The sequence below is a fragment of the Malus sylvestris genome, chromosome 9 (assembly GCF_916048215.2).
Source record: "Malus sylvestris chromosome 9, drMalSylv7.2, whole genome shotgun sequence".
NCBI lineage: Eukaryota > Viridiplantae > Streptophyta > Magnoliopsida > Rosales > Rosaceae > Malus > Malus sylvestris.
This window is the reverse complement of record NC_062268.1, coordinates 5,141,328-5,167,088: the sequence shown is the minus strand read 5'-3', so window position 1 is coordinate 5,167,088 and position 25,761 is coordinate 5,141,328. Positions and strand designations below refer to the sequence as shown.

Genomic DNA, 25,761 nt, shown 5'->3' with positions numbered 1-25,761 from the left:
TCTCTTTCGATTTCTTATTGAATATATAATTTCAAGCAAAGGATTAGGAAGAAATGAGTCAGTTGAGCTAATCATGTTGAATCATTTGATGTGTTGTGAACACAATGAATATTCTCCGCTGTACAAAGACAAAGAAATTTACTTCTGGCAGAAGTCTTAAAAGGTATCCAAAGAGAAGGTAAATCAGCTTTGTTTAAAAATCTCTTGCTTCTAATTGTTGTAATTTATATCGAAAGGTGTATGAGGACCGAATCTCTCTGACTGACATGATCCTTGCAGATACGATATACTGAGCCGATTATAATTATCTAATCATATTTTCACATAGTGTTAGTTGGTTTAGTAATTAAATGAAAAGTAACAGCTCATATCTGATGACCATTCAACTTGGTGATATATAATTAAGCTTGCAAAAGTAAGATTTCCATGAATATTAAACACTAATACCAACATGCTTGCCTTGCAAAATGCCAAATAAAACTAGTACAATTGTAATTAGTTTATACTTAATTTTACACTTACTAGTGCTAATGTCTGATATTTTGACCTTCCTCGAATTATGGTGGTTCTGCACTTAACTTTTTGGATTTACAATTTAGTTTGGATAAGTACTGTCTAGGATTTTCTCGAGCTACCCTGATCATATCAGCATACACTAGAAGGGGTTGTTAGTGACTCATTCTTTAAGCCTACCTTATATTAATTACTTCGTTGCATGCATGGCAATAAAGACATGAACCAAAAAAATTAAAAATCCTATATTACATATTAAATTTCATTTCATATGAATCATCGTACGTTTTATGGCCTGTTAACCACTAAAGATTATGTATAATTAACTTGTGAAACCACATTTAAAGTTTTGAAAACAGGAAAAGTTGTTTAACTTTCACTGTTTTCTCGAATATTTTTCTTGGTTGCACATGAGAGTTTCGAATACTTTATATATTAAACGAAAATTAATAAAAATGACTTGAAAACTTTGAGTTTTAACGATAAAGACAAAATAAAGAATAAAGTGAATAGTACCAGAATTGACTTTTTAGTATAAAAATATAGTTTTTCGTTAAAGTGAAGACCACTAGGAACTTTTCGTCAAAGTTCCCTTAAATGAATTAGTTTCGGGTTCTTCCAAGTTCTGCCGGTACTCTAGAGAATTATATTTTATGCAGGTGAAGTACATGTATGAACCCTAGCTTGTACTTGGGTTTGAACTCTCTCTATAAAACCCACATTAGTCTCTCCAAGTTTCCTCTCTTTTTGTTGTCAATCTAAGATCACTACCGTTTTGCTAGAAGGTTAAGGCTAAGAAGAAACTAAACACAATGATGCTACAGCTTACAAGCTTGGTAGTAGGGCTTCTTTTTGTTATGCATGCCCTAGGCCAGTTTAGCACTGCACATGCTCATCAAGGTAGATATATGCTAGATATCTATAGCTTTTTCTCTTCTATATATATTCGGGCTGGGGATTGCTCATGCATAGAACTTTATGGAGTATTTTCTCTTATAGCTCTCCTGTTTAATGTGTAGGTAAAGGAGATATTTCAGTGACTGGGAAACATGCAGTATCGCCTGATCAACAGGTTAAGCATACTTTAAACTTGAACGCTCCTCAGAGAGTTTCTTTCACTCCTCAAATAGCACCACTATACTGAATGGTGTTATTTGAACTGTGTTTCAGAAGTGCAAGAAGCTTTCTGGGGAGTATGTGAATAGTGAGCGCTTCTCTTGTTCTATATGATTTAAATTGATATATAAGCTAACCCATATAAGTATGCAGGAACCAAATGTTGATGGAATTTCAATAGCTGGGTCAAGGATGATAGGGCTTGGAGGAAGGAAAATGGTGGCACACAAAGTGTTAAGGAAATTAGAGCCAGCAAGACCAGCTGGGCAGCTGATTGAAGAGGCTAGTACCACTTCCAAGAATTCAGGTGCAAACCGTAGTAGTTCTGATGGAAATTGTGCCTTTGAAGGAAAGGGGGATCTAAATGTAAAATGTAAACTTGGAGATCGTGATAAAAGTAATACCAGTACTACTAGTTCTAAGAAGTACTCCAAAGTTTCTCATCATGATTTTGTAGCTTTTGGTGCGGATTATCACGGGCCTGCACGCCATCCTCCCAAACACAATTGAGAAAACTTTGATCGATCTTAGATTATCTGCCTTCCCCGGCTTGTGGTGTCAGATGCTCTTGTGAAAACATATGTGGGATAGTTATATCATGTAGTAGCTATATATAGCTAGCTAGTGTGGTTGTATGTATTAGTATTCAAAGAAGATATATATATTTATTTATATATACATATACATACATATACATACATATATATATATATATATATATGTTGGAGGGGATCTTCTTTGCTTAATTTGATGCTTCCTTGCAATATATTTGAGTAATGGATGGAAAACTATGAGATTACCGTATTGTTTTATAATGGTTGTGGAACCAATTTTGAGATGTTGGTTTTGAGAAAGGTGGTGTGATTCATGTTATATACTTGTTCTCTAATTGCAGGCAAGGATAATTCTAAAGCTTCAAGCAATTCCCATGGAAAACCTCAAAACAAATTAAACCAACAGGTCTCTCTCTCTCTCTCTCTCTCTCTCACACACACACACACACACACACGCAAAAACTTTCAGAATTACTTCAAATTTTGGCTTTATTATTTTTTTAACTTTGGAGGTTTCGAACCCTATAACTAGCCTATTCCAACAGCTTAACTTTTGACTTTAATTTGATTCTAACTTGGTTATATGTTTACACATGAACCAGGATGATATGAAGACACTGGAGCAAACAACATTGAAAAGTACTTCTGCCGGCAGTTTGGAAATTCCCAGAGATCTTAAACCAAATCACTCCCAAGATTTCAAGACAAAGCAGCCAACAACCAAAGCTCCAAAGACTATAAGTTATGACGAAAAAGATGATCATAAGTTGACAGATGAAGCAAGAAGGCTTCTTAAGGCGACAAGAGAGATAGTAAACCTGATGCATAAAGATTATCAACGAATGGGAAGCCGCAAGCCGCCGATACACAATTTTGAGCCACGGGCTTGAGATTGAGTAGCCCTCAATCTTTTTCAAACGTACGGGTTTAGCTAGCTAGGCTCACAATTTTGCCCACCTAGGAATATCTACAGATCAGTCCACTATAGCTAGCCTATATAGAATACGGTGTATTACTGTGTGTTTCTTTAATTTATTTTCTTTGTTTTTATCAAGCATAGGAAACTATAACAAATAGTGCTCTGAAATAAAAGTGTGCATGTCTTCATATCATACAGCTCGCCTCAGCTTCTAATCAGTAGTTAGACTAGTTCTGTGAAGTATGATGTATATCATAATGCTGATAATTAAGTAACTTATTTTTGATCTTTTCTCCCTTTATATAGTTCAATTCATGGGATTCTCTTCATGAAAAACTTGGTAAAAGGTAAGCTTGCCCTATGGGTAATTGTGTGTCTGGATACTCAAGTTGCCCCTCCTGAAATGGGTACTTTTTGGTTGGCTTAATTAGTAAATTAAATGCAAAGAGCTTATAATTCAGTTACTCAAGGACATTCAGATCTTGGTACCCATCAAGATCCTGAGTTCACAAAACTCAATATCACTTTGTACGTATAAAAAATACCAACTAATATCAGACTATTCGACTTGATCTCTTATTGCCATAAAGTTTTATAAAGTATGATCTCCATGAGAATTTGACACTACACTTAGTTACCTTGCACAGTGCCAATGATAATTGTTACAATTAATTAACACAAACTATACTATTGCTGAAGCTGAATAATGATCTGATCTTTTTACCTCTTCCCTACTTAATTGAGAAATATCTCTGATTCTCTCAGAGTGGTCCTGAACTTAATTAATCAGTATACTAAATTACACCTGTAGCCTGTAGGGGTTAATGTTAGTGACTCATCTAGCTTCGAGCATGCATGGCAGGAGAGACATGCTCAAAAGTTAGAAACCCCAGTTACTTTCATTAATTTAATATGTATCATCATACATTTAATAACCTGCCTGCTAAACTCTGCAGGTTCCGTCTAAAATTTACTCGTGAGACTGAGACTGACGGTGAAAGTGAAACCACATTCAAAGTTTTGAAAAACCGAAAACGCTGTTTTCTTTTGAATATTTAATTCATTAGATTATTTAGCTTTGCGTTCTTCCCAAGTTCCTGTCTGTAGAGAAAATTTTCATTGTCCCGAGAATACGGTCAAGTACACCAAATCTTGTAATAAAAGTGGCTAGAATTTTTTTTTTCATGTTTCCAATCACTTTTGTTATACACTTGGCGTACTAGGCAGTGTTTTCGGCACAATAAAAAATCTTTCATGTCTGTGTGCACATTTTATGCAGCCGAGGTACGTACTGAAACCATATCTTTGACTCGCGGGTCTCTATAAAACCCCCATTATTCTCTCCAAATTAATTTCCCCTTTTTTGTTAATCCAACGACTGGTTAAGGAAGAAATCACAAAGATATGCAACAGCTTACAAGCTTCGTAGTCGGGCTTCTTTTTTTAATGCACGCCCTAGGCGAGTTTACCATACATGCTCATCAAGGTAGATAGCTCAATCTTCTCCTATTAGTCCATTAATTTGATTTTGGGATTTCTCATAGATTTGTATCTGAGGGTTCTTATGTATACTCACCTTTTGCAGGTAAAAATGAGCTTTCAGTTACCGGAAATGGACCATCTGATCAACAGGTACTAGTCATTCACGATCCTTGTAGGGCAATACTATATATTTGCACTCTTTAGACAGCTTCTTGCACTTTCATGGTGAAGTGCACATAATGACACTCTTGTAATATTTGCGCAATCCAGACGAGTGCAAGAAGCTCATTGAGGAGTGCAAATAGAGCTTTTTCTTGTTTCATGTTCCCTTACCAATTATTCATTTGTAAGCTAAGCCATGTAAGTGTATGTGCAGGAAATAATCGAGCATGGAATTTCAATAGCTGGGTCAAGGATGATAGGGCTTGGAGGAAGAAAAATGGCGGCACACAAAGTGTTTAGGAAGTTAGAGCCTGCAAGAGCAGTTGGGCCGAATAGAGATACCCGTAGTTCTACTACATCAACGAATTCAGGTACAGCCCGTTGTTCTGATGGAAACTATGACTTCGTAGGATAGGGAGATCTATATGTAAAATTTTAAGCTTGGATCGACTATTATAAAAGTAATACTTGTACTACTACTGCTTATAAGAATTGAGAAAATCACTGAAAACCAAAAGTAATTCAATCTTCGATCAGTTTATGTACCTCTGCCATCTTGTTGTTATCAGATGTGCGCTGTACTGAAAATATGTATATGATAGATATATCATGTGGTAGCAAGTTAGTTTGGTTGTATGTATTAATTAGCACTCAAAATTGAAGATATATGCATATTGGAGGGAAATTCTTGCTTTGAACCTTAAGAAGGTTGCGATACATGTGTGTGTTTGGATGCAAAAATGAAACTTATACCATACTGCTTCAATGGTTGATTGAGAAAGATGTTAATCCTTTTTTGTTTTCTGATTACAGGTAAGGAAAGTGCTTATGCTTGGGAAGAGACTACAAAGTATGATGAAACTGATGATCCTAAGTTGACAGAGGAAACAAGAAGGCTTCTTAAGGCAACAAGAGAGGCATTAAACCTGATGACTAAAGATTATCAGGGAAGAGATCGGCGCCGCAAACCGCCCATAAACAATCATGAGCCACAGCATTGAGACTGACTCAATCTCGAAACCGGCCGGTTTAATTATATAGTGATCAAGCCCCTATAGCTAGCTAGTCTATATATAGAATACTGGTGTGTGCTTCTTTAATTGATTTGTTTTCTTTTCATATAATCACGCTTAGGAGCTATAACAAGTAGTGTTGTGTACATTAAGTGTGCCTTCATACAGCTGCCCCTCTGCTAATAATTTGTAGTTAAGACTTGTTCTGTGAAGTGATGATATCATAATGCTGCTAATTAAGTTAAATTTGTGTCCTTTTCCTCCTTCATACAATTTAATTTACTGTATTCTTTATGTGCGAACATTTAGTTACAGTAGTAAATCCATGATTCCATAAACCAAGAGCCTTGAGCTAGCTAGATTGATAAACAATCTTAATCACTAATGAGTACAAATATTAACTTTATTACATTTTCACAAGTTGCTTAATGTTTAAAGGGGTGCAAACAGTTGAGCCATTGAAGCAGCCTGTTGCAATGACTGAACCTGCATATTCCGTTAGATGATAAGCATCCCAAAAGAAGTGGTTATTTGGTTCGAAGCACGGTGTTAGCAATGGAATGCACCCTGAAGTCCCATTTTCCCAAGTAGTACAGCATGGATTGCTTCCATCCATTAGCCCTACTCGATCGATACATATAAATCAATAAAAGTATATGTTGAATTGTAATTAAATGGGGGAGAACAACTTATGTTTTGAAATTTACCATATTTAACAGGACTTGTAATTGCATCATAGCCAATCCAGTTTGCTCGACCGAGAACAAAGAAAGAACCTTGGAAAGTGGTGGTTAAATTCGCAAGTGTTGCACGAAGCTTGTCATTGAAAATCGAGGCTAGCTCATTTGTACTTTCCACACAGTTTCCACTGTGTTTGTGTGTTTTTGCTATGGATGGAATGCATCCAAGCGGACCAATTTCAAACATGACTACTTTCCTGGCTCCTAAGTTGTATAACCTCTGCGACATTTGCAACAAGAACCAGCTAATTATTATTTGATGATACATGGTTTTATTATACTTTTCAATTAAGCAGAGAAAAAGAGATCGGATATTGGTACCTCCATATGATGAGCAATTGTATCCATTAAGCGCTGTGCAAATTGTTGAGGAGAGTAGCGTTTGCTTGCATCGAAAACTTCATGTTCGAGGTAGTTGTTGATGAAATCATTGCTGCCAACAGAAAACAGAAATATAGATTTGGACAAGTACTGCAGAAGATCAGTTTGATTTTTTATTTGTCCTGGCAAGTCTGACTTCACGGTTCGTTGAAACAAATCCATCTGATCTTTTAGATTCAAACATTTTCCCTGTAAAACAAGAAAAAGAAGATAAAGAAAAAGCTCACATGGCTTGCTTGCGTGCCAAGCATGTTGCCTAGCTGTGATTAACTGGATTTTAATGGTTCAAAAATTAATGATCTTGTTAGCAAACGTGATGAAAAAATAGATGTTAATTAAAGAGCATCCAATTAACTAAACCAACTTCATCTAATAATTAATTAACTTCACTAACTCATGCCTAAACTTACATATTGGCTTCCAGTTTCTGGCAGAATGCCACAAGATCCAGATGCATAATTCAGGCCTGTAAGCGCTGTCGCCGATCTACGTATGCTCAAGTATGGGGGAGGATATGGTAGGCCAAGAAACTCAGCTAAAAGAAAGAGAGAAAGAAAAAGATATTAAAACAGAAAGTTAGAAACCACAGTACAAAATTAGAGCCAATAAATGACACGAACTGAAAATAAACCCAAAAATTACCTATAAAATCTGCTACTGTTCTTCCGTTGGTAAATCTTCCAGTGACTCCCTTAACAAAATTCACCCCATAAGGCAAGTAGTCTGCCTTGCAAATGGTTGGTAAAAAGTTATTGTTACCACTGTCAAAAAATGAATCCCCAAACACATACAGCGCTGGTGCAATTGGCAAACTATGCATCTGCAATGAGTGAAAATGCAAGAAAATAATTATAAACAAGAAAATAAGCGACACTGATTTCATTCTCGTATTCTGGAACATTTGCAATGCTTATTTTTCTGCTATAACTCATATATGTGTGTGTGTGTGTGTATACATATCTATATATATTTGTGTGTGTGTGTGTGTGTGTGTGTGATATACGTGTGTGTGTGTTGACGTATTGGTCGGTTCACATGGAAGATCAATTGGTGTAATCTTTTAGTGAGGTGGGAACTGCAGTTTTGGTACATGTAATGGTAACTGATATGTGATGGTTTGTTTAACTCTCATGGAAAGTGAAGTGAATTGAAGCAAACTTGTGATCGTTGTTTTGAGAAGTGGCCTATAAACATAACCTTCTTTCATTTTTTTTCTGGGGGTGAAAAGTTACTTTATGAATTTTGGGGCTCTAATCTCACATCTCATGTGACCATAGCAGCTCCCAAAACTAACTGATGCTGCAAGTTAGGGTTTTGGGTCATCGATTGTGCTTGGTGAGCGTTTTATTGTTGATTCAAGTTTGAGTATCTTTCCCTGCTATTTAGATTGGCAGTAGAATATAAAAAAATAGATTTTAAATGAATCATTGAAACATTACGATGATCAATCCAATCTTTAGATTCTTTACTAAAAAAAAAGATGTGATGAATGGGAACAAGTATGATGATCAGATTTTGAAATTCATATCGAATTTGGGAATAGAGTAATGTTAAGAAGACTAAATTTGTAAACTAAATGATGCGTCACCAGTAAGAAATGAGCACATTTGTCAACGCTTAAATAATAATCTAATCATCAGCTTTCATGTCATTTAATTTACAAAATTTTATCTACAAATTTAGTTTCTTTAATATTACTCTTGGGAATAAGGACCAAGAGTCTGATAAGACGACTGGATGGGCTTCAATGAAAGACCCATTAAGCGTAAATTAAGTGCCTTGCTAAGAAACCAAACAAGGACATTGAAGCTATCATAATCCACTTATGTAATATATACCTTGACCGTACGAAATGATACGAAAATAACATATTTTGGGTCAATTCATTATTGGATCAATCATTAAGAATCTGTTAACAGTTCAGATCGTTATCAGATCACACGTTAATACCCCTTTAAGAAAATGAGTACATGTAAACGATACGAACACAACTCGTTTGTTAGGTTTAGACATTAGAAGTGAAATTTTTTGACAAGACACAACCCATTCAGATAACAGATTTGACACAACACGATCTATTAAAATAACGAATATGACACAAAAATGATACGAATACGATAAATAAGATCCGTTTTCCAGGTCTAATTGGCCCCTAAGAAACTTTCTCACCTTTTTCCATTTCAAAAAAGGCAGATAAGTATGGCAATTGGCTAATGGTTAGTGCCTTAGTATAGTGAATTAGGATTAAGATGTGTGCTTTTTTCATAAATTGACAAGCACCCATTGGAAGCAACACAACCACCCAAGACCCAAACCTACAAACAAGGCTCGAGTGGGGTAGGTCATGTCTTTTATATACCCAATCCTCTACCTTACCATGCGAAGAATGTTACATTGTTTAAAAATCTACGTACCTCTTTAATAATTGAATGGTTGGGACATAATGGCAATAAATCATGACTACGAGAGAATTTCAATGTGATTAGGAAATGAGCCGTTACATCAGATGTTATTATATAATTAAAGGATACTTAAGGAAAAAACTTTCATTTAATTGTATAATGACATATGTTGTATAACTTAGTATCCCGAAAACATTGAAAAATATGTCGATGACTACATGGGTATCCTAGCTTTGGTGTCAAGTCAACTAATATTCTTAAAATCATAATAGTAAGCTTCGCATGAAGAATTCTCATACAATAAGATGTTATCATAATAGCATCTCAAACCAATCACGATTAACACGTCTATACAAAGAGCTCTTAGAGACATACTCCTTCCCTCTTGAATCGTAAGTCTTGAACTGAAAATCCCACTTGAATAATTTTTTTTGGGGGGGGGGGAGGGGGGGGGGATTATCTCCAAATTATAGCATCGTGTTAATAATATGCATTAGTAATGGTGGAATTGTTAGTAATTAATAAATGTTCTAACTTTTCTTATTCAAATTAAGGGGGGGGGGGATTATCTCCAAATTATGGCATCGTGTTAATAATATGCATTAGTAATGGTGGAATTGTTAGTAATTAATAAATGTTCTAACTTTTCTTATTCAAATTAAATAATATTTGTGACACGATGAACCCCTACTTAGACCATGTCAAGACACCCAAATAAATATGCTTTTGATTAAGCATATTAGTTGACCCAACAATAATAATAATATGCATATATTTGTAGCTAAATTAATAATTTTGTAATAATTAAGTACCAGTCTACCATATAAGATAACCCACTTGCTATTCTAAGTTGGAGAAGCCAAGGGTTGGGGTTACACATGAGAGCATGTAAGACAGTTTTCTTTCTAATCATTGACCTTATGTAGTAACAATATGGGGCAAATTCTTACCACTTGGGTTTCAAAGTGCTTCTGAAAAAACTAAAAACGTAATGGTTTGTTTGGAAGTGCTTTTAAATGACTGAAAGCACTTTTGGTTAAATTGTTTTTAGGACCAATCCTTAGTAAGTGTTGATGCACAAAATCCGGAGGATCTTGGACCAACGTAAATCCGGCCGTGAATCACACAAACGCTCAAGAACACAAAGATGTATCGTGGTTCACCCCAATGTTTGGGCTACGTCCACACTAATGTTGATTATGTATGTATGGATTACAATAGATCGGCAAGGAAGCTCTCTGTGGATGCAACCTTTGCCATTTTGCTCTTTGTTTGGCTGAGAGGGTATTGCCCTCTATATTGTGAGGGATGGATCTGAGACTCTTTCATCTGAAGGTGAGACTGAATGTGAGTCTTCCAATGAGGGTGAGGGAGAGTCCCTTTTATAGAATAAGGGCTCCCTCCCTTTTTACATAAATCATGGGCTTAGGGATGAGGTCCAAAGACGAGGCCCAAATATTGATGCACAAAATCCGGATGATCTTGGACCAACGTAAATGCGGCCGTGAATCACACAAACGCACAAGAACACAAAGATGTATCGTGGTTCACCCCAATGTTTGGGCTACGTCTACACTGATGTTGATTATATATGAATGTATGGATTATAATAGATCGGCAAGGGAGCTCTTTGTGGATGCAGTCCTTGCCATTTTGCTCTCTGTTTGACTGAGAGGGTACTACCCTCTATTGTTGTGAGGGTTGAGTGAGACTCTTTGTTTCTCTCTGGATGTGAGGGTGAGACCTTTTGTTTCTCTCTGGCCGTGAGGCCTTTGTGGATCTCTAGTGAAGATGAGACCTTCTTATGAGGGTAAGGGAGAGTCTCTTTTATAGAATAAGGGCTCATTCCCATTTTACATAAATCATGGGCTTAGAGATGAGGCCCAAAGACGAGACCCAATATATGATACCAACCGTAAGCATGCAAGTGAATCATATAAAAACACTTAAATTGCTTTCTACAAAAAACACATAACTGATGCTTCTTACAAAAATATCATAACTGGTGTTTCTTACAGAAATATCATAACTGGTGCTTCTTACATGAAGCACATGAAGTGCTTTTGAAACCCAAAAACATATTTTTTCTAAAAGTATTTTCAGTCATTTTAAAAACATTTCTAAACGAGCTCTTATCTGACACTAAATATGTTTTCGATTATATTTGGTAAAGAAAAAACTTAACATGTACATCCTATATCTTAAAGCACTTTCATTAAAAGTTTATGGTAGGTGCTCTTTCAAGAAGCACTTCCACAAATCCACACAACTAATAGACAAACCTCGAATTTGTTTTTGAATGTATGTGCTTTCTGAAAAGTAGTTTTAGACGACCCTATATTTTAGATTAGCCGAAGCTTGCGCTCAAAGCGACAAAACGATCAAACCAAAGAAAAAGAAAACATAAGAAAGAATTAAAGGCGGGTTACATCTAAATTAACGAGGCATTGGCAATTGGTGGTACCGGCCGAAAACGACCCCAAAGTCTACAACTTTACCGGCTTTGCTTTCCGCACACCATGTTGGGTTTAGTTCAATTTTTCCCCACCCATTTAATCATAATTTCCTTTTAATCGCCTCACCAAGCCAGTCTCACGCCCGTCAAAAACCGCGTCCTCCTTTTATTCCATCAACTCCGAGTCCTACTCGGACACCTGCTTTTTGCTTTTGCTTTCAGTTTTCTTCCCTTTTAATTTTATGCAGTTTTTCTAATATTCTTCAACTGGGTCACTGTCCTTTGAGTCATCAACCTTGACCCAGTATCTGCAATAACGGTTCAGAGAATCAGAGTCAAAGAAACAAATGGATCAGAATTCGTTTCTGGGTTTTCAGCCGGTGAGGTATGTGATTGTTCTTCGTCAACTTTGATGGGTCTGCCTCTGTCAGTCTTGACTTTGTGAATTTCTGCGTATTTGGGCATTTGGGTTGGTTCTGATTTCTGGGTCTGTTCTGGTTTTTGATGATAGAGCATGTAATATAATTGGGGTTGTGGGAATTGGGGAGATTGGTTTTTGGTAGTTAATTTTGGTATATATACGCGCGCGCGCACACACACACATATATATGTGTGTATCTAGCCATCTAGGGGTGTGCGTGCGTGTGTGTGTTGCTGAATTATCATTTTTCTTATGCAAATAAGTTTCTGCCATTGATCTTCAGCATACATATGAACAAATCTTCAGCATACATATGAACAAATAAAGCAGTTAATGGAAAAATAAAAAAGGGATTATCTTGCAGTGCTTTTTATATCTTTAGTGAAACAAGCAAGATACAATTTTTATGCATAATATTCATGGACATGTTATTTCTCCTGAAAAAGTTGCACAGTTCAAATTTTGGAAATGTGCCAATTCCGTTTTGAATCGGGCAAGGTAAGAAAGTAAAGATTTTCGATCACGTTGCTTGTGCTCGACTGATTGTACTTTCAGTCATCATCTCAATTTAGAGATGTATGTGGCATTCAAATTACTGTGTTCTGAACTCAACTTGTCATGTTAGTACAATATTTGTGGACAAGGAATTTGAGTGGTCATTAATGTGTTTGCCGATCCTATGGCAGATAATCCGTGGCATTTATGCCCTGCAAGATGTTCTCATTGCCTGAATCTCAGAAGAGACCAAAGAATGGTTCATCAAACTGATCTTGTTATCATTGGCGTCTCTGTTGGTCTAGCCCTCGGAATTTTGATTGCTGTACTCATATTTTTTGGCATAAGGTGGTATAAAAAGCGTGCTAATCTACGACAATGTGCTAATGAGCGTAGTCTTACCACTCTACCTATACGCACAAATGGCTTAAGTACAACCACTGACTATAGTGCGTCTCTTTCAACTTCCAAAGCTATTCAAGGAACCGAGAACCTTCAAAAAAGTTCTCCACTCTCTTGGTGGAGTCATCACAGCAAAGATCGATTTGCTTCTGCATCAGGCGTACTTAGATACTCTTACAAGTATGAATTTCTAAATTCTGCAAGAGCTCAAACCTTTTGAGCTACACAAAAGTTACATACTGCTGTGCTGTAATGGTTCTTATTTTCCATTTTCTGGAAGCGGTTTCTTTATTAGGTTTATAGTCCCTGTAAGGTATTTGGAATGAGATCCTATGATATGTGGCGTATCTAATGCTTGATACCTTTTTCAGAGCTGTACAGAAAGCCACTCAGAATTTCACAACCCTTTTGGGACAAGGTTCATTTGGTCCGGTATATAAAGCAAAAATGCCTGCTGGAGAGGTAGTAGCTGTTAAGGTCCTTGCTTCGAATTCTAAGCAGGGAGAGAAAGAGTTCCAAAGAGAGGTAAAGACTCACGAAGTATATTTCGAGTAGGATTTGTGATGGACAATTTTCCTTCATGCCTACAGAGCTGATATAAAAATACTCTTGACATATATTGTAGAATTTGCAACCATAACGTAACTTTTTGCCCTTTGGTCGAAAATAATACAAGTAGAATTTAAAATTTCAACAATCTGCTAACCTAATTATCGTACTATCTGTGATACTTAACTTGAGGTTTATATCCCTTGAAGCAGATTGAGTTTTTAATTTTTAGGTGGTCTTATTGCAGGTATCTCTGCTAGGAAGACTGCATCATCGGAATCTAGTGAATCTAGTAGGATATTGTGTAGATAAAGGGCAGCGTATGCTAATCTACGAGTTCTTGAGTAATGGAAGCTTATCGAACCTTCTGTACAGTAAGCTCAGAATCTTCTGTATATACATTGAAATAGTATATTAAGTTTGATTGAGGGCTAAATCATAAGGAAACTCAAGAGTCTCTGTTCATTGATTTGACCTAGACCTAGAGATGTCTTACGGTCTTTTCTTGTTTCAGTTCCTCAAACCTTAGACTAAAACTTATATAGGGAAGGATTTCGGCTGATTTGAGAATCATCTTGCTCTACGTTCATGTAGGTGAAGAACAACAGGTTTTGAGCTGGGATGAAAGGCTACAAATTGCTCTTGACATTTCACATGGAATTGAATACCTTCATGAAGGGGTATGATATTGAGTGTATCCTCGTTTTGTTACTGAACAAGTTCATTCATTCATCTCATTCACTCTAAGTTTTTTTTAACAGGCTGTCCCACCAGTTATACATCGTGACTTAAAATCTGCTAATATACTGTTAGACGAGTCGTTGAGAGCTAAGGTAATCTGGTTTAAATTTCTATTGGATCGACATGCATAGTAGTCAATGGTGAATGTTATGTTCTTTATGTGCTCATGTCATTCTATCCTCACCTTCTCCGGTGCATTTAACAGGTTGCTGATTTCGGATTGTCTAAGGAAGAGGTCTATGATGGCCGGAATTCTGGTCTGAAAGGTACCTACGGCTACATAGATCCGGTATACATATCTACAAACCAGTTTACAATGAAGAGTGACATCTACAGTTTCGGAATTATCATATTTGAGCTAATTACAGCCATCCACCCTCACCAAAACTTGATGGAATACGTTAGTCTCGTGAGTTCCTTGCACTCTGCAAAACAAATTTATTCTTACGGTTACTTCTGTTGCGCAACTGTTTTAACTTACTTCCACTTTTCCCCTAAGGCTGCTATGGCTCCAGATGGCGTTGATGAAATACTTGATAAGCAACTGGTTGGAGAATGCAACATCGAAGAAGTGAGGATGCTAGCTAGAGTTGCTCACAAATGCTTACATCAATTACCGAGAAAGCGGCCTTCCATAGCAGAAGTGTCCCAGGCTATATTGAAGATAAAACAGCGGCGTCTCGCTAAAGAAGATACCATGTCTTTTGCAGGTGAGGAGTTTTCAAGGGCTGTAAGCCGAATAGAAGTTCAGCAGGTGGAGCTGAGTAGAATAGCGAGCGTGAACGAAAGAGTAACTGAATGAACAAGAAGAATTTTGTTTCCAGTTTTGAGCTTGCGTCTGTTCATTTTAGATGTTGAATATCATACACCAGAACATCGTAGAATTTTCCCGTCTTAGTAATACATATATATATGCTTGAAACAAATTTATTCACTCTCTACACAAAGTCAAGAAGCCAACAGAGTCTGAAAGTTAAAAACATTAAGCAAACGAAAAGACAGTTCTCGCCTCCATTGGCCGACTCTCAAAGGGCAGTTCAGGCTCTGGAAGCAGTTCTTCCCGCAAAAAGACTTCTGAAACAAATAAAATAACACCACCAAGCATAACACCACCAAACATCGAACCTTACAAGAACTCTAATTTGATTTATTTATCTAACAAACTAAGGCCTCAAAACTGGCATGAAGTCCCTAGCCTTTGTCTCTGCCTCTGACCCGCATTCCCCGTTTTGCGATTAGCGAAAGCAGGACGCAGCAACCTCTGGAAATTCTCAAGAAACCGCATCCATTCCTCTTCATTCATATCCGCTAGCTTCACAAAACTGCTGCTCACAGGCAGCTGCTCATTCACGCTCCTGTTTCCAGATGATATGCCAGCCAAGTAGCCATTCTTCTGCGTTGAACCTAGGTGTCGCCAACTCTTCTCCCCAATGCTGATGTTTCTCAATGATGTTGACAGCTTCGAAACATTTGGAATCTGATCCTGCACCACGGTTGCACATTCATTCGTCCTCAAAGGTAATTCATTACCTTCAAGCCCTTCAATGTCTTCCTCCGCACTCTCCTCTAGTTTAGTAAGTGTATATCTTCTGTTTCCACCTTTTGGTCCAAAAGGGCAATTCCCTTCACTTTCCATTCTCATTTCCTTACTTGGACTCAAATCCAACTCCTCCCCACAGTCTAGGTCAAATTGAACCTCCCCCTTGATTGCTTTCTGTTCAGAATAAGATATTTCCTCCTCTAACAGTTTCTTTGCTTCGATGCATATTACCTCAAGTTCGCTCGGCTCCTCCTCATGACCAAGAAACTCCCTACTCATCATCTCGCCAATCTCAGAAAGACAGAGGCCAAAAGCTGCAGCTCCCTTGAGGAAAATTGTGCAAAGAACCAAGACGCGTAGGCATGCATCTCGAATCATGGGTAGCTCCATTCTAAGCATATCAGAATCCTTCAAAGGATCAAGTTTATCGATATATGCAAGCTCATCATCTGAGAAAGGAATTGATGCCTGTGGCCAGTGTATCCACTCAAAGTATGGATCCTCCAAGCTTTCAGGCAGACAAAGGCCATGATCGATGGGTACAAGCTCCACCTGACCAAACTTCCCAGCACCATCAAGCTTTCTAACCAGAAGGTTCCCAGCATGCCTGTCCGTGTTTAGAATCCGGATATCTAGGATCCCTATTCTGTGCACAGCATCAACAGGGAAGCTAGAAAACCCGTGATCACTGGCGTCAAAATCATGAGGAATGAATTGCTGCAATGATGCAATCTTGCTTGCTTGCTTTCCATTTTGATGCATATTACCCTTCACTCCATCATTAACATTAAAAACGGAATGCGTGATTTTCACAAGTGCAGTGGCAGGGACCTTAGCAAAATTGTTGTAGTCAAGAAGGAATGCTGCAACTTCTCTAAATCCTGTCTCCCCAACCCGCACTGAACGTTTGAGACCTGGTTGTCCAAGAGCTTTCCCAACAAAACCTTTTGGGTTGTTTGGAGCAAAAGGTTCCTCATCCGTCGGTTTCACAATGGCAATATTTTCACCATCGCAATTTCTAAAATAATATGCACCTCCAAGACCACTGTGAACTGGAACGGGATCAATCTCATTTCTTATTGCCTTCACAATATCCCAAACCAGCTTTTTTGTTCTGGCAAACTGATCCGAGTATCCCAGTACCTCAATTGGACCGCTCTGATCCCTCTGCTGAAGATCCTTCCCGGTAGGTGAAAGACAAGGGGTAGAGGAGCTTCTGTGCAAGAAGTTCTTGGTGAGAAGAAGAGGAGAATCATTTCTAACAATGCTGAGATCATTCTTCAACACCATGTCACCACATACCAATGAACTCTCATCAGTTGGGACATCAAGTGCAAGCCGCAATTTCCTCTTCACCGTGTGTGCATTATCACTCCTATCTAGCTCTATACCCAAAACAGAACCGGCTTCAGTCTGCACAAAAACACGTCTCTTGCCAGAATTTCTTCTCTCAAATTTCTTATCCCCATGGTACTCACCATTAAGAGGTCCTTTGAAGGTTGCAACTGCCATCTGGTTATGTACAGGTTTATGCAATTCAGGAGACATGCAAGGAATCAAAGAAGTGGCAATGGCAAGTTCCAATGCCGGCAGTAGAGGCAGCGGCAGCAGAAGAGAGCTTCTCTCTCAAGCAGACGCCAATCTCAAACGCCGGCACCAATTGACGGAGAATGTTTGCACCGTAAACAATCATAATCAAACCAAGTAGAAGGCAACTGCGATTTTCACATTGGAAAAAGCTACATCGAAGAAGCCACCTACTTTTGCAAATTTTTCTACATTGGAGATAATGCTGGCCATTCCAAAAGATCATAGTCGTTAAATTAATTTATTAAACAGAAATTTCACAACAGAAACGAAATTCTAAGATAATCCTCCTTTAAATACATAAAATTATCTCAAAAGATTCAATCACCAAAAGCAACTGAACTCTACTTTTCGAAAATTCGAATCACCAAAAGCAATCTGCATCATGAACTTTCAATCCAAACATGCAACCCCAAGAATCGAATTTCAATTTCTTGTCCATTCAATTCCCCTATCCAGAAGCTTCTCACTTTTTATTTTATTTTTTTCAATACTTCTCCTCCAAAATCGGTAACTTAGAAATTTCCAGTAATCGTTTAATTTGTACAAGAAAAACTACTTGCAAGTGTGAAATTCATAGAAATTGATCATAAAATTTACAGTACCAACACAAACACAAGATTCAAATGCTAATCGCGGTTCGAAATTGCAAAATTCGCTAAATATTTGTGTCTCCTAATGCTGAGCTCAGAAAAAAAAAAGCGAACGAGTGAGACTTACCGGAGACCGCGAGATTGAGAACCGGACGGCGGAGCCTTACCGGAGATCCACCGCCGCTGAGACGAGAGGGAATCAGAGACCGACGGACGGCGGAGATCGGATACGATCAAACATCGATGGCGGCGATCGATCGAACCTCAAAATCCGTGGCAGTTTCGTCCTCTCTCTCACTGTCTCCGGAGTTCGTCTCTACCTCCCTCTCGCGAGAAGCGGAAAGGGTTTAACGAATAATTGAAGTCGCTTTTTAAAGTACGGGCAGGGACACTATGCTCCCGCTGATTGCGCCACGTGGGGCTGCCAGGTTCGTTTGATGTTGACGTTGATCTGATGTGATTCTCGTGCGTGTGATTACTACGCGCCCTGACGGCCAATCGCAGTGAAGGGTAACTGGATGAGAGTTTGCGATTGCCGCCGCGTGGCGGTTGCGTTTACCGCGGTGGTGGGTCCCGAAAAAGATCTAGAGCCTCAAAGTAAAGAGAGATTTTTTAGTGTGACATCACACTGGATAGTACATCACTTGTCGCTATATAAATGGTATGATATGTGTGTTAAAAAATTAATAACTTAAAAAATAAAATTTCTCATTACTTACATAAAAACACTTGGTGTACCATCCATGTTTTCGTCATAATTAAAAATTTCTCCGAAGTAAAACCATTTATTACTTCTTTTGTTGTGGGTAATTATACATTTCTACATGCATTTTTTTGTTTTAAGATTCTTCTCGTTCCTTTTTCTCTCTCCTCCTGTCATTGCTTGTTTTCTCTCTCTATTTTTTTTTCTTTTTACAAAATGAATTTGAGCCGTCTAATAGAAAGGAAGGGAAAAAGGAAGAATAAAATCTTGTCCCAAGTTCCCGAATTCTCAAGCATTATTATCAAAATCGAGATTCCTGTGTAATGGCATTATCTACACACTCTCATGCTAATCCTACTCAGAGATTTTGATGTGTAATCGATTATAGATATTATTATAACGTGACGAATAATATAAATACAAGAAAATTGTATTTTCGATTGCATTTAAGAATCTCTTCATTTGCCGACATCACTGCATTTTCATCAGTTTCTTCTTCCCCTATTGAAATTTCATAGTCAAGGAAGAATTTCTAACCGCATTTACTTTCCATTGATTCTGCCCCACCCCAAAACAGTTCCTACTCTTCAAACCGCACCTCATCCTTCCACCCAAAAAGCTCCTTTCTTTCCTTTTCACAAACACCCTTTGATTTATAATCCACACATATACTCGCACAAATACCAACTATTACAAGAAATGATTTACATACGACACGAGTACTATGTCACGGTTAATATTTTATGATAAAAATTCATGTTATGTTATTTATTTTACATATCCTTAGTTTTACAGTTTACTAACACGAGACGTTACAGAAAGACGGGGTCATCTCCTATTACAAACCCTCCCACAAGCCTCATGACAAAAAGATACAACCTTAACCGCACGTGACTAAACTCCAACTCCATCCCACATTGCTTCCCAGTCGTACAACAGGACCGGATGTATCCAACACTTCTCCAGCGCTTATCCTACACCCTCATGCCCTCATTTACCATTGGGTCTGGAGGTGTTACACACGCGCTGTAGTCGAGAGTGGGGTATTACTAGACAGAGATTTATGAAGAACATGAAATATTTAATGTAATCAAATGCCGCGTCTGGTCTCTCTCAGTCAACTCAAACACTCAAGCAACAATTATGTTCATCTTATTCGCACGTGCCTCCCCTCCCCCTCTCTCTGTGACTTTTCCTTCTGCTCAAATAAACAAAACCCCTTCTCTCTCTCTCTCTCTCTCTCTCTCTCTCTCTCTCTCTCTCTTCTCTGGTTCTGCAAAATCTGGTTGGAGTTGGAGGTTCTGATCCTGAAGTGGGGTTTCAATGAAAGGGGAGGGGAAGATGGTTCTGAAGTCGAAGATGAAATGGGTTGGACTGGTTGGACTGTTTCTCTCAGCTATCTCTCTCTTTGTGCACTTTCTGCTGGCCAGATTCACAGAAGGGGCTGCTGCTTCAGAGTTCCACTCCTCCATCACAATCTTCCCCAGAAGAGCCATTGGTGAAAGCTTGAATTTTTCCAAGACTGTAAATTTCACTTACCCCCCCATCAAAGATCTCATCTTTCTCAAGTTTCATCTGCTCTGCTTAAATGCTCTCTCTCTCTCTCATGTTTTTGTGGAGCTTGACTCCTGAGTGTGTTTCTGTTTCTGGGTTTTGACAGTTTCGTTGTTTTCTTCTGGGAAAGTCTTGTTCTTGCTCTAAAAGTGGCAATCAGTGTTGCTTTTGTGACATTGATTTTTTGGGGAATTTTTCTTGGGTATTTTTGAAAATTCAGGCAGGATATATAGGAATCATTTTGTTGGTTTTCTGATATCGCTTTCGTTTGAGTTCGTGAATTTAGTGTGGATCCGTTTTTTTTTATTTTTTATATATCAATTATGTGTTTCCATATCAATTTTGTTGGTTTTCTGAAATCAGCTTCACTTATCCTTCTACTTTGGAGTGCAGAGCCCAATGTATAGAAGGCTATGGGGTCCGGTTCGGCATCTCGAATCTTTGCAACCGAATGCAAATCCCAGAGGACATTATGCCGGTTAGCCTACTTTTCATCTTGCTATAGTGATTTCTGTATTGGTGTAATGCTTTCTGGAGGTTAATGTTAGACAGGTATTTCGGTTTAAGAATTTTCTCTGCAGAATCAATGTTACCAAAAGGTTGATGATAACACTTTCTTTCTCTTAAGAAAAAGAAAGTTTACAATCTTACTTTATGTCGGATTGTAGGTTTAACACAACCAGTGGGGTCCCGGATTAGCTTGATCATTGTTATTATAATTGTGAGATCCCACATGGGGTACATGCTGACCTCCCTATAGTAAGACGCATTTTGGGTGGAAACCCAAGAACAAATCTGTGAGGGTGTGGCCCAAAACGGACAATATCTTACTATGTGGATGGGATGTGACAATAATCGTGATTACTACGGCCCAGGAGGATATGCTTTATGTCTAAAATTTGAATGTTGAAACCTTGAAAGGATGTATAATTATCTATGTGAACAAACATGGAATCATTCTAAAGTGAAATGTGTTTGTGTCACAGATCCTGGTTCAGATACCAACGGGTTTATCTTTGTCAGGATACAAGGCGGATTTCATGAGATCAGGAATTCGGTAAGGGTGTAATCAGTCATGTATGAATAGCCTTTCATTGTATTCAATTGTCTTATAAGTTTACAGCTGCAGCATTTTATTGATTTTTCAGATATGTGATGTGGTTGTGGTTTCTCGGTTTCTTAATGCAACGTTAGTGATTCCTGAGATCCAATCAACCACGAGCAGCAAGGGCATCAGGTTTGCCTTTTTGGATCGGTTTGGTTTGTTCGTGACCTAAAGTTGATGTATTCGTACTTATTGTTTGCGTCTTATGTTTTTATGTAGCTCTCAGTTTAAGAGTTTTGCCTATCTCTACAATGAGGACCAATTCATGGCAGCCTTGTCAAAAGACGTCAAAGTTGTGAAGACGCTTCCCAAAAATCTCAAGGGGCAAAGGAGAAAAAAGAACATTCCGGTGTTTAAAGTGCCTTACTCTGCTTCTCCGTATTACTATAAGAACCATGTTCTTCCAGTTTTGAAGAAGCATTTAGTAGTTGAACTAGTTGTGTCTGACGGTGGATGCTTGCAGGTAACAGTGTCTGCTCTCTCTGTTGCAGTGTACTCATAACTTGGGTTTGCGGAACTGAAAATTGTATTTCTTGGTTTGATGATACAATAATTACTACCTCGTTTGGATGGAATACAGGCTATCCTGCCACCCGATCTTGAAGAATATCAGAGGCTGAGATGTAGGGTTGCTTTTCATGCTCTTAGGTTCCGGCAGGAGGTCCAGGAACTTGCCACCAAAATTTTACAAAGGTCATTTACCAGCCTCCATTTACACACACACATACGCTCTCTCTCTCTCTCTAAGTATTTGGTATCTAATTTTTTCTCATCAGCAAAGCTTTTAACGTATATTTACTATCTCTTTAGATTAAAGGCTCCTGGACAGCCATTCATTGCATTTGACCCTGGAATGACCCGGGAGGCTTTGGCATTTCATGGTTGTGCTGAACTCTTCCAGGTATTTGCTTCAAACCTTTCATGGCATTTGACCCTCGATTGCATGATAAATTAATTTTTGGAACTCTTTCATAGCGTTTAATTTGCATGTGTTTGTCTACCCAAGGATGTACACACTGAACTCATTCAGCACAAAAGACAATGGATGCTAAAACGTGGAATTGTCAAGGGAAAGCTTTCCGTGAATTCTGCAGAACAGCGCCTTAAAGGTTCTTGCCCACTGATGCCGGAAGAGGTAAGATACGATGTGGCTACAAAACAAAATTAATGATCATAATCAGAACAGCACCCTAACGATGGAGTGAATATTACAAAGTTAGTTCTAATATACACTGCAATTCTATTTAGCACAGAATTATCTCGAGAAAAATATTGTCTACATCCTTTAATAAGAAATGACTTCTTACTGAACCTTTTGTCTATATTACTTGGATTGCTACAGATTGGTATTATTCTTCGTGCGTATGGGTACTTGTGGGACACAATAATATATGTCTCAGGGGGAGAAATCTTTGGTGGCCAAAGGACATTGATACCTCTTCGTGCAATGTTTGAAAATGTCGTTGATAGGACTTCCCTCAGCATGCCTTGGGAGCTTGGTAGGATGTATGGTCGCGAAGCTAACCTTGTTGATCGCAATCCCAGGAGTCCACCGATGATTAAGGAAGAGATGAAAATGGAAGCATGGAAAAATGCAGGCCCACGCCCTCGCCCACTTCCACCACCCCCGGCCAGGCCCAAATTCTATAACATTGAAGGTTGGTGGGGTTGGGTAGCTGAGAGTGATAACGAGCCTGATAGTACAGTTATCGAATTAAGGACCAATGCTCATAAACTTCTGTGGGAAGCAATTGATTATGTGATATGCGTTGAAGCTGATGTCTTTATCCCTGGATTCGATATTGATGGTAAGGGACACCCAAATTTTGCAAGCTTGGTAATGGGACACCGACTCTATCAATCAGCTGAATCAAAGACATACAGACCAGACAGGTACGTACTTCTGGACATAGGTGTCTGAGGAATTGCTACATTCAGTTGCTCCCTTGATGATGACGATTGTCTTTGTTTTCTTAAAAATTCTTTCTTGTGTTTTTCTGAATGCAGAAAAGAAGTCGGCAAGCTTTTACATGAAATTCATGACCACCTATACCATGCAAACCATACTTGGCTGATGTCAGTACGCAAGCATTTGAGGAAAAGATTAGTTGATGGATTAATAGAAGCTTCAGCAAGATCAAAACCACTGTCTTTTATTTCTCATCCAATTCCGGAATGTTCTTGCTTAAGGCACAATCCTGCTGGAAAATCAATTAATGCCACGTCGTCACCTCATGCTTCAACTCCTAGTCATTCTCAAGTTCTTTCCGCTCTTGGAGTTGTGCACTATTGCCCTGCTTGGATGGAGAATGATTTGACATTGCAGTCAAAAGACAAGGAAAATGAAGAAAATCTAGATGAAGACGACTCCACCTCATCAGGATTGTTCTTCCGGAAAAATAATGGAGATCATGACGGTGGTAATGGAGACATAAGCAACAAAGAAGAAACTCAGTTGGAGGATCAAGAAGAGCTCGAGGGTGGAGAACAGTAGTGAGGCTGATTGAGTGGCATCAATTGCCGGCAGTTCTGTAAATAAAAAGATGTCTTCATTAGTATGATCCAAGCAAGTTTGGAATCATCTTCGACGCCAGTTTCAAAACGGAATGCAAGCTTCTTAACCGTCGTTCAAGAACAGGAATGACTACATTGTAATTTGTCCGTCTTTGAACCCCTTTAGGTAAAATAAAGTCATTATTTAACCCCCACAGCCAATTTTGATGTAAGCTGATATGTTCTCCATGAAATTATAGCTTTAGATGATCTCTTTCAGGAAACCTCTAATTTTTCCAGAAGATTTTTTACTTTGCTTCAAACTGATACAAGTATTGAAGTATGTCGAGCAGAAGGGTAAATGTCTTGGTCAGTCTTGGGCGATTGAATTAATTCTTTGCATATCTTCGTCACAAAGTGTGCACCACTACCTACTGTACTCATTCAAGAGAAAAAACTTGTGTAGAGATGCTTGACCAGGACGACTTTCACATAAGGTGGAATCATCCTGGCGTCGAGGGAGACTAGAATACATAAGATCATGTTTTTGCGAGAAATTCTCTACTGCTGACGTCATTGACGTGCTCTGAATGCACCCACACGAGTTTTTCTCCTTATTCAAGTATTGGTCAAAGTTGATGTGGGGCCATAGAAAGATGCATAAATGGGTTTTGAAGTTCAAGTTAGTTACTCTTTGTTTGCCTCTCAAGAAAATCTTTGGGTTCCTGGAACTTGCCGAGAAATTACGGGAGACATCGGTCAAAACTTGAGCTCCAAGAAAAAGAAGCAATATATAAGCGAAGATAGAAGTCCAAGTAGCAGCAACAAAACCAGGAGAAACACAACCTCATCAGTTCCTTGCCTACCCTGTTTGAAAGCCTCCTTTCAAGCCAAGTTAAGATCAAAACCATGACTAAGAACAAGGCGAGTTGGTTCATGTCCTTGTTGAGGTCGTTGTCCCGTTGCTTCCATGGAGAGACGAAGCTTTCGAGGAGCGGAAGGCCGAAGGATGGACCGGAGGCGTGGAATGTAGCCGCTGCTGCTAAGCACTTGTCAAATAAAGTAACAATTGGCTAGTTTGGACTTGAACTTACGGCATAGCAACGGCTCATATCATATGAGTCTCAACTTGTTCCAGACATAGCCAAGGAAGAAGGGTACTGTGGCTCTCTTTGACTTGAAGCCTATTAGATCTTCTAGAAGTTAATTGTAGTGGGAAATGACAACCACATGCTCTTTTTCTCCTCTTACACACCTATCTTCAAGTTTGGTCATTGAAGCGAAGAAATTTAATGAAAACTCCTCGCTAGAAACCAAAGTGTTGATTTTGTGCATCAACGAGTGTGGAAGAAGAGGAAAAGGGTGTGCGATTATTATTTTCCATTGCTATAATCCGATGGTGGAGGAATTATGTAAGATATGTAATAATTGATGTAAAATATTATATCAAATGATCAACCTTGTATTTATATTAAAACAAACAACATATTGTAAATAACTTGTAACACAGTTGATTAAGAGAATTTACTCTGGCTCATATACTCGAAGAGTCATTTTTCCGCTCCCCCTCCCATGCATCACTTGCATCATTAGAAAAAAAAAAATCACATGCTTAAGTATGATGACCATCAGAAATCTTGGACAATGTCAGGTTTTTATCTTTTATTTGGAAATTTATTGAGATAGAAAAAAGAAGTTACACCTAGTCTGGAATGACATAAACTTTATCTCTCATAAGGCAAGAAAAATAAAAATACAAGAAAAGGGGAGGGACGTACACCTAACATCTTACCCCTTTGGAAAAACAAATATAAGAAAATTAGGGGGGGGGACGTATACCT

The 25,761-nt window shown here is 38.3% G+C and overlaps 6 protein-coding genes across 7 annotated transcripts; 4 read left to right on the top strand and 2 right to left on the bottom strand.

The window, feature by feature from the left end:
- The first annotated feature begins 1,134 nt into the window (after positions 1 to 1,134).
- LOC126582983 (uncharacterized) lies at positions 1,135 to 3,388 on the top strand. The gene is made up of 5 exons (XM_050247272.1): positions 1,135 to 1,413; positions 1,533 to 1,585; positions 1,783 to 1,936; positions 2,525 to 2,589; positions 2,786 to 3,388. The coding sequence occupies exons 1-5, from the start codon at positions 1,326 to 1,328 to the stop codon at positions 3,071 to 3,073; spliced, it is 648 nt and encodes a 215-aa protein (XP_050103229.1). The 5' UTR covers positions 1,135 to 1,325; the 3' UTR covers positions 3,074 to 3,388.
- A 1,008-nt stretch (positions 3,389 to 4,396) lies between these two features.
- LOC126582969 (uncharacterized) lies at positions 4,397 to 6,005 on the top strand. Its single transcript, XM_050247257.1, has 4 exons — positions 4,397 to 4,588; positions 4,688 to 4,734; positions 4,961 to 5,117; positions 5,560 to 6,005. Exons 1-4 carry the CDS (start codon positions 4,507 to 4,509, stop codon positions 5,745 to 5,747), a joined length of 474 nt encoding a protein of 157 aa, XP_050103214.1. The 5' UTR covers positions 4,397 to 4,506; the 3' UTR covers positions 5,748 to 6,005.
- A 68-nt stretch (positions 6,006 to 6,073) lies between these two features.
- On the bottom strand, positions 6,074 to 7,795 carry LOC126582968 (GDSL esterase/lipase 7-like). The gene is made up of 5 exons (XM_050247256.1): positions 7,523 to 7,795; positions 7,291 to 7,415; positions 6,821 to 7,069; positions 6,467 to 6,719; positions 6,074 to 6,380 (listed from the first exon to the last, which is right to left on the bottom strand). Exons 1-5 carry the CDS (start codon positions 7,779 to 7,781, stop codon positions 6,166 to 6,168), a joined length of 1,101 nt encoding a protein of 366 aa, XP_050103213.1. The 5' UTR covers positions 7,782 to 7,795; the 3' UTR covers positions 6,074 to 6,165.
- A 3,985-nt stretch (positions 7,796 to 11,780) lies between these two features.
- Positions 11,781 to 15,271, top strand: LOC126582967 (calcium/calmodulin-regulated receptor-like kinase 2). Its single transcript, XM_050247255.1, has 8 exons — positions 11,781 to 12,122; positions 12,845 to 13,235; positions 13,427 to 13,580; positions 13,852 to 13,978; positions 14,199 to 14,284; positions 14,366 to 14,437; positions 14,551 to 14,754; positions 14,845 to 15,271. Exons 2-8 carry the CDS (start codon positions 12,910 to 12,912, stop codon positions 15,145 to 15,147), a joined length of 1,272 nt encoding a protein of 423 aa, XP_050103212.1. The 5' UTR covers positions 11,781 to 12,122; positions 12,845 to 12,909; the 3' UTR covers positions 15,148 to 15,271.
- On the bottom strand, positions 15,257 to 18,402 carry LOC126582966 (phosphatidylinositol 4-kinase gamma 7-like). 2 transcript variants are annotated; one of them, XM_050247251.1, is made up of 2 exons: positions 18,193 to 18,402; positions 15,257 to 17,677 (listed from the first exon to the last, which is right to left on the bottom strand). In XM_050247251.1, the coding sequence occupies exon 2, from the start codon at positions 17,431 to 17,433 to the stop codon at positions 15,517 to 15,519; it is 1,917 nt and encodes a 638-aa protein (XP_050103208.1). In that variant the 5' UTR covers positions 17,434 to 17,677; positions 18,193 to 18,402; the 3' UTR covers positions 15,257 to 15,516. The 2 variants fall into 2 exon arrangements, with proteins under 2 accessions (XP_050103208.1, XP_050103209.1); XM_050247252.1 differs by having other exon boundaries at positions 15,257 to 17,397.
- Positions 18,403 to 19,918: 1,516 nt separating this feature from the next.
- LOC126582965 (O-fucosyltransferase 27-like) lies at positions 19,919 to 24,204 on the top strand. Its single transcript, XM_050247250.1, has 10 exons — positions 19,919 to 20,292; positions 20,716 to 20,800; positions 21,309 to 21,379; positions 21,471 to 21,559; positions 21,647 to 21,890; positions 22,008 to 22,120; positions 22,238 to 22,328; positions 22,434 to 22,562; positions 22,770 to 23,320; positions 23,435 to 24,204. Exons 1-10 carry the CDS (start codon positions 20,092 to 20,094, stop codon positions 23,919 to 23,921), a joined length of 2,061 nt encoding a protein of 686 aa, XP_050103207.1. The 5' UTR covers positions 19,919 to 20,091; the 3' UTR covers positions 23,922 to 24,204.
- Positions 24,205 to 25,761: the final 1,557 nt, after the last annotated feature.